Source organism: Cebidichthys violaceus, unplaced genomic scaffold, assembly GCF_023349555.1.
Source record: "Cebidichthys violaceus isolate CVI_PGR_0920_01 unplaced genomic scaffold, fCebVio1.0.p SCAF_5, whole genome shotgun sequence".
Taxonomy (NCBI): Eukaryota; Metazoa; Chordata; class Actinopteri; order Perciformes; family Stichaeidae; genus Cebidichthys; species Cebidichthys violaceus.
The window spans coordinates 6805559-6817907 of NW_027176705.1; the positions used below are offsets into that span (position 1 = coordinate 6805559).

At 41.1% G+C, this 12349-nt stretch overlaps 1 protein-coding gene across 2 annotated transcripts in view; it reads left to right on the top strand.

Annotated features, from left to right (window-relative positions):
* The first annotated feature begins 646 nt into the window (after nt 1–646).
* LOC137887269 (CUB and sushi domain-containing protein 1-like) overlaps nt 647–12349 on the top strand; it is a 361990-nt gene continuing 350287 nt past the window's right edge. For both annotated transcript variants that reach the window (XM_068730105.1, XM_068730106.1), the window contains exon 1: nt 647–1187. In XM_068730105.1, the coding sequence (XP_068586206.1) occupies nt 1052–1187 (136 nt within the window). In that variant the 5' untranslated portion in view covers nt 647–1051. The remainder of the gene's footprint in view (nt 1188–12349) is intronic.

The following is a 12349-nucleotide window of genomic DNA, read 5'->3' on the forward strand; positions in this document are numbered from 1 at the left end:
CCTCCCTCCTTTTCCTCTCTCCATTGCTTAGTCTTTTCCAATTCTCCCATCCGTCTTTCTTTCATCCCCTCTATTATATCCATCTCCCCTTCATCTCTTTTTCTCCTTTCATTGAAATCCCTTTTTTTCTGCTTCTTTCATTTCATCCATCACATCTTGCTCCACCTCTCCCCCGGTCTTACCTTACATTGTTCTCTTTTTCATGCTTCCTTCTCTCCTTCTTCTTCCCTCCTTTTTCTGAAATTCCAGTCCTTCTCTCTCTCTTCCTCTTATTCACCTTTCTTAAATATGTCTGACCTTCCTCCCTCCTCTCTTCATCCGTTTTCTTTCCTTTTTTTCCCTCTCCCACTCATTCCTTTACTCTTTTTTCCTCTATCGTCCTGAAATAATAAATAAACAACCTGAAATCCCCCTTTGTCATCCTTGTTTCCTGTCATCCTTTCCTCCCTGTCTCACCCCTCCCTCCCTCCCTCCCTCCCTCTCCGGACACTCTCTTTATTTCTCACGTCCCTCCCTCCTTTCTCTTCTCCTCCACTACCTTCCACTTTTCCTCCTTCTCTTTTACTTCCTCGACTAACACCTCTCTCTCTCTTTGCGTTGGCCGCTTTCCCTCTCATGTGCTCTCTCTCCCTCTCTCTCTCCCTCTCTCCCTCTCTCCCCCTCAGTCGTCGCTCGCTCGCTGTGCTGTGCGGACCTACCAACCAACTCTCTCCTCTCCTTCACTGAATCTCTTCATCTCTCTGTCTCTCTCCTCCGGTCCTCCGGTCTTTGCTATGACAGCTCACACCAGCAGCGTGTTGCCCGATCTCAGACCGACAACCCGTCACCGGTTATCCTGTCCAAACGTTACCATGGACATGTGTGTGTGGGGTATTCGTGATTGATCTTCGGGTGTAATTCTTTTTCTCTTTTTTTGTATAAAAACGAAAGGAAAAGGAGGAGGGGGGCGGCCGTCCTCTTTTACCCCCCTCCGCTTCCTTCAACCAAGCAGAGCGGCAAGGTGGGGAGAAGGCTTTAACATTAAGCCAGCTTGGATTTATTTAACAGCAAAATGACGGATTTGGGAGCGCCGGACATGCTGTTGATGGGGAGGAGGCTGAACGTAAAGAAGACGGGCAGGCTGAGACGCGACCTCCCGCTTCTCCTCCTGCTGGGGCTTCTCTTCGGGGATTTCTCCTCGTCCAAGGGTGAGTTTTTTGGAGGTTTTCGGTTTGTCTGCGTGTGTTTGGGAGTGTGCCCGGGCGCTTGCATATATGTGTGTGCGCGCATGTGTTGGAAGGGATCAGAACATTCGCAGGTTGATTTGTTTGCGTGTGAGCGCGCACACGAGAGTGAGAGGAACAGAAAGGTGGTTAATTCGTTCCGTCTCGTTGCTGCGGACCACGATTGTGTGTGTGTGTGTGTGTGAGTGTGTGTGTGTGAGTGTGTGTTAGAGGGAGAGCTACGTGTACACGAGTGCGTGCTCGTCTCTCTGGGGACGGCGTCCGTGTGTCCTATTGTGCGTGCGTGTTTGAAATAGCGAGAGGTAGAGAGAATGAGAGCTACAGTGGGTTATTGTGTGTGTGTGTGTGTGTGTGTGTGTGTGTGTGTGTGTGTGTGTGTGTGTGTGTGTGCGCGCGCGGGTGATCGAAAGAGAGTGCAGTGCCCAATTTGGACTCAATATTATATCTGGGGAACAGTAGGCATGCTCATTTTTGGGCCTCTATGCTGTGCAGATATTGTTATCAAAACAAATAAACCAACTTCGAAACAAATCCCAGATCACTTAAACCAGACTTTATGCTGTTTCTCCAAGCGTAGGTGATCACATCGGAAACAGAAACAGTTCAAATCTTGTTTAGTATGAGGCAACATCTTGGCAACTAACTTAATAATTTGTGTTACTGTCTACAACTGAGCAGACTCAGACAGGGGGAGATGAGGGGGAATTTCTCCCGGAGGGCATTGAGAGAGGAAATCCCACTCTCACTGTATAGCATGATTTTTGTGGAGTCACCACACACACAGGAGCTGTGGTCTCAGTGGCTGTAGAGAGTCTGATGGCATGACAGGGAATTGATGCTGCGTGTTAGCAGCCCAGCAGGTTTTTGTTGGTGGGGATTTAGTCACCAAGGAGGTTTCTGGTTTCAAACATGGATAGAGAAGAGAGTGTTAACATTCTCCTCGTTTGGTGGGAGCGTTACTGTTACTTTGTTTATCAATAGCGTCTCTGTGTGCACTTCTCCTCCCTCTTTCTCAGTGCTTGTCCCTCTGCATTTCTCTCTCAATCCCTCCCTCTCTCACACACACACACACACACACACACACACACACACACACACACACACACACACACACACACACACACACACACACACACACACATCTGTCAGATTTCCCCCCCTCTGCGATACACAACAAAATTGTTTCTAGCAGTGTTAAAATTCCTGATAATTACGTGTGTAACAGTATTTTGTTCTTCACCGATCTATCTCTGGGTGTTACTGTGCATTTATTTTGTGTGTGTATGTGTTTGGTGGTGTGATCTTTATCTGTATTCCCCTGCCACACATGCAGACTGTCAACCTGGAAATAACGGAATCTGAGTAAAAGTGTGATTGTAGGAGAAATGTGAATGTTGATGAATATGATGATGTCTTGTTTAAGCTGTTTGTGATTGACTGCTTCTTTTTATCACTCCAATCTGTGTGTGCACTTGTTTCTGTCTGTTTCCTTCATTGTTTTTTTGCCTCACAGTCATAAGCAGTTTTACAGTTACACTATGTATGATGTAGATTTAATATTAAATTATTCTTTTCAATTTAAGAAAATGTAGAATATGACATTTAATTTACTTTTTCAATGCATCATGGCCATCATTCACAAATTCAGCTTTTCTGTGTCACATTAGTACAATGATGATGAGCGGCATACCTGCAGCTATTTTAGTTATCGAAGAGTTAAACACACAGAATAACAGATTAAGAAAATTAAAGGGCAGACTGACATCTGGAAAGACAGACGGAGGGTGGTAATAATTTATTTCGTCAAACCTCAAACCCCAGATGGTTGCCAGCCTTTTAAATCTGATGTCGCACTTTAAATTCCAACACACAACTAATTATTGATTGTCTGAAAATGTCACTTAAAAATGTCATAAAAAGTCATGTATCTTCAGACATGAAAATATACATCACAGGCAGCATGAAGATAGAGTAAAAAGTTATATTAATTCAATTTTAGTTTTTTAAGCCGGTGAAGTTCTCTCCCTGAGCGAGCTTCTTTATTTTCTGTTCATGTTTTGGCAATTATATTAGAGGTTCTTTATAGAATCACCACAATAATTATTTCTATAATTAACACTTAGTAGTAAGTACATCATGATACAAATACATACTAATACATAATACAATAGAAAGTAGGTCTAATTCCAAATCAAATAAAAAAAAAATAAAAAATCAAGATTTTGGTTTGAGCAACAGATTTATTTTTCAACTAGATTTGTAAAAATCATGTTAATCATGAATCACCATCATGCTTATTGGATGTTCATGTAACAACACTGCCCCACTGCTGTACAATCTTTACATACATTTACCTGCCAAACTGTGCTGTGAGAAATCATATATATTAAGCTCATTCATCAACAGGTTGTTTCAGCCAAGACACGTCCACATGTGGAACTGTGTTGATAATTGCCATAAAACCCAGCTAGTGCTTATACTGTATAATTGCTATATTGTTAAATACACTCTACAGGGGACTGTCCTTTCACACACTCATTCACGTGCATACACACACTTACACACACACACACACACACACACACACACACACACACACACACACACACACACACATTTGAGAATAACATGTCAGAAATTCATTTTAGACCCCCACTGGGCCCATGAAGTACTTGTTTAATTATTCAAGCATACTCACTTGTTCACTTAGAGACATAAACAGGCACTCAAAGACATATAGGACATTTCAGTGACTTGTTGTCATTCCTTTTTTGAAATGATTAAATGATAAAATGTCCAAAGCTTTTTAATGTTTTATCCTTATTAGGACATTAAAACATACACGCACGCACACGCACGTACATGCACACGGTGACAATTAGCTGACATTGAATCAATGCCAAACAATAAGATATTGGGACTGGCTGTCTGTCCCTCTGCCTGGCATACTAATATCACACACATGGGAAATTGACAAACTCACTTAGACACACACACACACACACACACACACACACACACACACACACACACACACACACACACACACACACACACACACACACACACATTGTTCCTGTGGATGAGAAGATGGCTAATTAAACAGAGCTATCTGCTCAATTAAAATTCACTGTAGGTACATAAAACTGAGGGTATTAGACATAGAAGAAGTGTGAAATTTGTGAAAATTCAGAAAGTATAATAAAACGTGAAAGAGTGTATCTGTCAGAGATGATGATGATGATGATGATATCCTCCCCATATAAAGTCAGCTGTTATCATATGACAGGGGTCCTGCACTTGGGTCTCATGCTGACACCTAAGCTAACTCTATGTACATCTGCTTATAACTACATTATAGTGCTTTATAAACATTTTTTAAATGCTTGTATATTGTTTTCAAAAGCTAAATAGGGTGACTTAAAATAAAATGTTACTAAATTTGTTGACCTGGGATTCAACATAAGTTTTCCATCTAAAACAAAACAGATGACTTCAGATATTTACAGGATATATTCTGATCAATAGTTAACATGCTCACCATGTGCTCTGAGATTCTCATGAGTACAGTGCTTATGCATATGCAGAAGCACATGTGTGCCTCTGCCCATTTGTGTGTGTCTCTGTGCTTGTGCTGGTGTGTTGATACATTTTTTCGCCGCTTCACTTTAAATTCATAAAGCTGTGTGTGCACATTTGGGTGGGATTCCCTTTGTGTGTGTGTTTAAATAATGTTCTGCTCCCTATGTAAGAGAAGCATGGGAGCACTTTCACCTCTATGTGGGAGAGACAGACTAAAAGGCACACACACACACACATACATATGCACAGACAGAGAGACATTTTGGTCAATGTTTTCAGGTGCTTGTATAATAATTGAATCCCCTCAGTCACACCGAAGTTTACACACAGTTCAAACAATCTGAGCTTGAGAGAAGAGCATGAAACCCTGTACGTGTGTGTGTGTGTGTGTGTGTGTGTGTGTGTGTGTGTGTGTACACACACGTGTAACAGAAAGAGTGAGACATGAGTACTGATGAGGGTCCTTCTAGATGTCCACTGAGACTAGAGAAAACACACACACTTCAATACAGTTAACAACCGCAGAGATTATTTTAATATACTGTAGGTGCAGAACATGTGAAGTGAAACTCCTGCTGTTCGTGTCATAAAGTAGAGTCAACTATCAAAGAAAAGGCACACTACATGTTCAGTGTGCATGGGTCATTATGCTCATGATGCTGGAAAGAAAAAGTATTTTTTAGCCATCCTCGCTGGCTTGAAAATGAGCGAGTAATCTATCTTTATAGAGTTCAAATGACAGAACTTTTAAAAGAGCCGTGGCCTACATACATTACACTAATGCAGGGGGAGAGAGCAGAGACTCTGTGTGAAGACAGAGAGAGAGATTGAGATAGAGGCAGAGATCAGAGCAAGTGTGTTAAAGAGACGTTGGGACAGAGAGGAAAGAGAGGCACTGCTATGCACTGGGAGACAAAGTGAAAGAGAAAATGAAAATGTATTCCTCAGCAGATGCGATTAATCAGGAATGACTTTTCCATCTTGTGCTGCTCGGCTAGTAATGTCTGGCATTAAGTAATGACATCATAACCCTGTCTGCCTTGAATTTATACCTCAGATATTGAGGGAAATCCACCGAGCTGACCTAAAGGCACGAGCAAACAGGGCTCTAAAATCTGTTGATATTAATGACTGGACTCAAATATTTCATGTTTGCAGTAAATACTGCATCACGCAGCATGCATTGTACATCTATCTGTCATTTCAAATCAGAGCGGACAGCATGAAAAAGCGAAATACAAGAGCATGTGTATATCATATGAAATAGCACGACAGAGCTTGAAATTATGAACATCATAAAAGTGCTGTTGCATAGCGGGTCCAATTGTGTTTTACCACCCATTAGTATGCCTGAGTAAATGCCATGTCTCGTGCATTTGTCAGGCTCTTTTTCTGAACCACCATCTTGTTTTTTGTTTTTTTCCTGAAATCTTTAAACCAAACTAATAGAGACCATTACATTCATATTTTGACTGTTAATTTTGTCTGCATATATCCAGCATGTAAATAAATCTATAGTATGCTATTAAAACCCCAAATAGATGCCAGATGAGCTATGTGCTGTAGCAGGCCATAAAGAATTATGATTTACATCATGGGTTAAAACTTTGAATTTAGCTGGTATCGAGCTTTTAATGCGGCCACTTTGGCATAGCAGTTTGTTGCTGTTTTTCTGTACCTTGTGGTGCAGACGCCTCGCTGTGGTGGGAGCTGAGGGTTATTTCATTACACAGGATTACTCAGCCAGCCAGCTCTAAAAATAAGCATGAAATGAGCCTCTCAACTGGAGTTTGTAATGAAAGATCAGTCGGTGTGGCTACAAGACATCCATAACAACCAATATCCCAATTTAAGTAGAAAAATTCAAATTCCAAACATCAACAGCTGTGATACATTTTTACAAATTCCAGTGAAGTACATAACTTTCACCATTTTCTGTCCGTTTACTATGTTAACGGCAATGCAATGTATTCTGGTCGTAGCGTAGTGTGTTCAAGAAATGGTGCTTTGCATTTACCATTCCATGTTTGCATTAAATTGAAGTGTAGTCTATTTCATTAAAATTCAACATTTCAAACATCTCTATCAACACAGAAAGATTCTGTGTAGTTCTTCAGCATGTCTTGATCGGCAGACTTACTGTATACATTCGTGCCTCCATTTATGTCGTATTTGTTAGACCTTGTTAAGGCTGACAATGCCACTGCAAAACAAAACATAGCTACAAGAGAGAAGAAGAAATACAAACCGAAGTAAGGTTTGAAGACAATATAGGTGCGTTTGATACGCTTTATACGTTTTAGGAAGGGATTTACAACTTAGGTGGAGAATACAAAAATCTTTGTAGATTCAATTTGTTTTGTCCAATTTAGTTTAAAGATTAATATCTAGTTTGTACATTAGTTAGTTAGTTAGTAAAAAAAAAAAAAATCTAAGCTAAACAATTTCATGACGTTCAAATGCACTTACATGAGCAAGTGAATCTGTCCTCCTACTCACAGCACTGTTCAGTAAGATGATTGTTCAGCACTGATTGTTGTTAAGTGCTACATTCAGTAAGAAACCCAGGCCTTGAGACCCATTTACGACCGACGTCATGATTACGTCAGTGTTAGCTTGAGGCAAACACCAATCACCTCAAAGTAGTGGGCTAAAGTTATACATCGAAAATGTCATCTTGCTATATTGTTGGGTGCCATAATTGATATTGCATACATTTGAGATTATAAAGTGTGATTCTAGGCACTAGCGTGTTACAGTATAGTTAAAGCGTTTCAGAGATGGAGAGCAAATGTTGCTAATAGGAAGCATTAAGTTATTTAATTTCCCCCACGTCTAAGTGGAGATCAGGGCCGTCTTTCAATCAGAGGATCGGCAGTTCGATCCCCGGCTCTGCTAGTCTCATGTCAATGTGTTCTTGAGCCACATTGTTAAGACACTTAACCCCAAATTGCTCCCGTAGCTGTGCCTACGGTGTATAGATAGATACTGAATTGTTAGTCGCTTTGGATAAAAGCGTCTGCTAAATGACTGTAATGTAAATTCAACTCATTTGAACGGGCGACCATTCGGGCGACCGTGGTCGTCTGGTAACCGCAAGGTCGACGGTTTGATCCTTCGTGTCCTGTGTCGAAGTGTCCCTGAGCAAGACACTGAACCCCTAATTGCTCCCCGGGCGCTTTTCAGCAGCCCACTGCTCCCAATAAGTTGGTGATGGATTAAAAGCAGAGGCTAAATTTCATATATGTTTAAAAAATTTAATAAAATTTAAATTTCATTTTTTAATTTTTAATTAAATTTTTTCATTTAATTTTCATTTCAAATTTTTTTTTTCATTTCAATTTCAATTTTCATTTAATTTCATTTATAGCTTGCTAATTAGTTAGTTTTCTTACTTTCTTGCTAACTCCACTATGCTTTCACGCTAGCGTTACACTGATACAAAAAATGAGACCACCAGCGGCAGAGCTGGGTCTCCAGTCACTCTGACTCATTCCTCGCTGCTCAGAGACTACTTTTCTGGGAGTAGAGCAGGCGGGAGCTACTGAGACTAGCTACCATACCATACCTTAGCCAGCTCTGGAGATGGACAAGCTAGCAAGCTAACTAGCCAGCTGTCCTCTCTGGAGCTCCCGTCTGCTCTAAAGGTCAAGATAGTTTGCTGGCGGTGTAGAGATTGACTAATATCCTAATGTCCTGTTGGTTAATGTTAACTTTCTCAAGTTCCGGAGAGTGAGTGACTGTATTGAGAGAAACTTGTATTTTCGTCAGCCATTATAAAAAATAACAAACAAGCCAACAAAACCTGCTAGCCAGCCTTAGATAACTTAAAAAAAGTTAACCACAAAAAATACGCCATCATGTTTGCTAACAGTAAAGGGGTTTGAATAAGTACTGCAGCAGCTGGAGCCCTTTTTGGCAATGCACTCACTGCGTCAGCAAATTGGTCTTCTTGAAATGAATGAGGATGCTGAATTTTTTGATGTGGGGCCATTGCCGGTATGAATGTAAAACTGTGCCGTACTATGGCGTATCCCAGGGCTAGCAAGCAAAAATAACACAGATAAAAGTAATATGGTAATTATTAATACAGGTAGGGAAAATCACTTTTTGATGAGAGTGCAGGGTCAGCTTGTAGAAGCTGGTTAGGATTCAGTGTTTTGCTTAAAGACACTTAAGCAGTGTGGACATTTTTTATCTTGAATAAAGATCCTGTATGCAGCTGAATGCTAATGTCCATCTTCTGTACCACCCTGCAGCTTTAAACCTGAGTATCTGTTTGTTTGGTGCTGCTGTCCACTGAATATAGAGGCTAATGTATCTGTTAATGTACTTCTTCTGTTTTATTATTTTCGCTTTGGCTTTCTGTTAGCATGGCATTTTCTATAAGCTGTAGGCTAATGCCTGGCTAGCGGGCTAACATTAATGGGCTAATGTGTCTGTTAATGTTACATTAGTGTTATTTCAGTTATTCTCGCTTAGTTCCATGGTTTAAGGGCGTGTGTGTGTGTGTGAGAGATAATTTTACAGCACACCTACGCTGTGTGTGTGCGCGCCTCGTGTACAATATGATTGTGTGTGTGTGTGTGTGTGTGTGTGTGTGTGTGTGCGCTCTACATATGAAGCCAATGAGTTACATTTCCATTTCAAAGCAACGAGTCAGCAGCAGCAGAAGCTACTTTCATCCATTAATGTGATTTTAGGGAGAGAATGAGACAGTGAGACACACACAGAAAGAAATATAGAGCCACAGTAATAATTACTCTCCAGGTTGGCAAAGGGTTCAGATTCTTTAGTAGTTTGTGTTCCTCTCGATGACGGTCTTTCCTTGTGTTTTTAGTCAAATTATGTGTACTTCACTCATCTACTGAGCAGTCCAATGTTTTACTCACATTAACTCTGTAAAATATGTGAGTGTTGTTGTACTACTTTATCTGTAGAAAGCTGAAAAGTCTGCAGAAGATGAATCACTTTAAACAGTCTACTAGTGTGAGTGTTTGTCTCGGCCTTCAAGAGAAAAATGATTAGGGTTAGTGTTAGATCTGTGTGTGTGTGTGTGTGTGTGTGTGTGTGTGTGTGTGTGTGTGTGTGTGTGTGTGTGTGTGTGTTAGGGGGAAGTAGTGATGGGATTATTTTGTGCTTGAGTTCCCTTTTGTGTGTAAATGTCCATGCGTTAGCTAAAAGTGTGTGTGCCACTGTATCTAGACACCATGTGTGTGTACACATGCTTTTCTGCGTGCAGTCATGCGAACGCTGTACAAGCTGTGTCATATAAATGTAGTGTTGCAAGTTGCAAGTAAATCTGTTAGTCTTCAATTTGTTTATGTATGTGTATTAGTGTTTGCTTGTTTACACAAGTTTGCATGAGTGGGTGCATTTGCTTGTATGAGTGTGTTCATGCAAAGGAATTGAATCTGTATTTCCATAAAGTGTGGAACTTTGTACGTGCACATGAGCTCAGGCAGAGCCCTGTGTGCAAACATATAAAATATGTGACTGTCAGTGAGGGGTTGTTTATAGTTGGGGCCCTGTGTGTGTTTCTGTGTTTTGCACTATTTGGAAGAGTTTTTGATGACAGCCGGCATGTTTGTGTGTAAATCAGTGTTTACGCATTTTGGACTGAGCATGTGTGTCTGTATGTCTGATAAATGCATTAGCCACAGGCTATCGTTGCTTCAGTGGCATCGTTCTTATTCTATCCATTTTTAATGATCAGTAATGGTCGCTAGCAGTGTTGAGCCTACATCGTAAGGACACGGCAAAAAAAAAATGGTCCCGTGGTGCACAAAGCGAGGAAGACAGAGGAGGCAGAGGAAGGGAGGCTGAAAAAGAGATTGGGAGAGACGGATATATAAAAAACGGGAGGGTGTTAATAGATGTTAGCTTGTTGGAAACCAACATCATAGGAGTGCTGCTGAAAAGGTCCCGCGAAACACTGTGCCACTGCAGTACAGCCCTACAGGGAAGGCAGTAGGAGAGGGAGGGAGGAGGTGAGAAACTGGCCAGCAGGCTCGCTGACAGACTGACTGTCAGTTTGATATACCAACTAAATGATGGACTGGTTGTTAAGTTGATTGACTGACTTGCTGGCTGATTGGTTGTGTTACAGGCTGGCTACGTGACTGACTGAGGCAATTGCTGATTTGTTGAAGGCTTTTTACAAGGTACCTTCGTAATGGCAGAGCAGGAGAGGAAAGGAGGAGAGAGAGAGCAGATGGAGAGTTGGAGGGAGGCCTCTTAAATGTGTTTAAACTCCACAAAAAGGTTTGAAATTAGTTTCCAGGGTCCAAAGGCCAAGAAACGTACTAAGCACATAATGGCTGTTAAATTGTTTCTTGTTGAATTTAGTCTTTATTTGTTTCCATTAAAGACCACAACGTGCTTTATTACCAATGCTTCCTTGTTCCATCCTTTGGGGAAATAACAGGATTTTATCCACCGAAATCCAGTAGAATCTAATTAAACTAAATCAAATCAAATTGAATTGTATTAAACTAAATTAAATAACATAGGGCAATGGAACATTTTTTTAAACAATTTATCAATTTGAGTACAAAAAAGAAGATTAACATCGTTTAAGGCTGAAGCGCTGGGGTTTTAATGCCATGCTGACATCTCTAAGTGTAAACTGAGCAGTATTGCCCTGTCACCTGGATAAGAAAGAGAGATTGATGGAGAGACTGAGAGAAATGATGAGGAGTGGCGAAGTGAGTAAGGGAAGAGGTGAGGGGGTTGAGGAGGAGGAGGGGGAGGGAAGGCCTTAAGCCGTGTGATAAGGCAACAATAAAGGAAAGGTTGTAAAAGGCTCCAAGACTCTAGCGTAGCAATATCAGCTACACACACTCACACCTCTCTCTCTCTCTCTCTCTCTCTCTCTCTCTCTCTCTCTCTCTCTCTCTCTCTCTCTCTCTCTCTCTCTCTCTCTCTCTCTCTCACACACACACACACACACACACACACACACACACACACACACACACACACACACACACACACACACACACACACACATTCTCGCTCTTTTTCTTCTTCTTTTTCTTTCAATCACACACACAAACACACACTCACAGCTGTATGAAAATTGATGTTGCAGTGTCCTTTACAGGCCATTAAATCTGAACAACGGCAATCGCTTACTTCTGTCTGACAAATGATGGCCAAATAGCACAGCTTCTCTGTCTGTCTCTCTGTCTGTCTGCCCACCTGTCTTAAGTCCTGCTCTGAAATGTAAGCATGTGTTAGTCTGACTTTGTTTTTCAGACTAGTTATGTTTTTTTTTAACAATATTCTTGACTCAAATTTGTTCTAATTCTGCCAGCGAGACAGTATCGGGGCCCTTCAGCACATCTTCAGCACATTAGACAATAAGCTGCTTCAATGAGGAGTTTCAAGTAGTGCTTCTTGAATTTAAAAAAGCAAGCTATTCTCTCTTCCTCTTTCTGTGTCTCTGCTATACATCCCCTCTGTCCATGGCCTTTCTGTCTGACCCTCTTTCTCTCTCTCTCTCTCTCACATATTTTATTTCCTTTGCGCTCCACTCATCT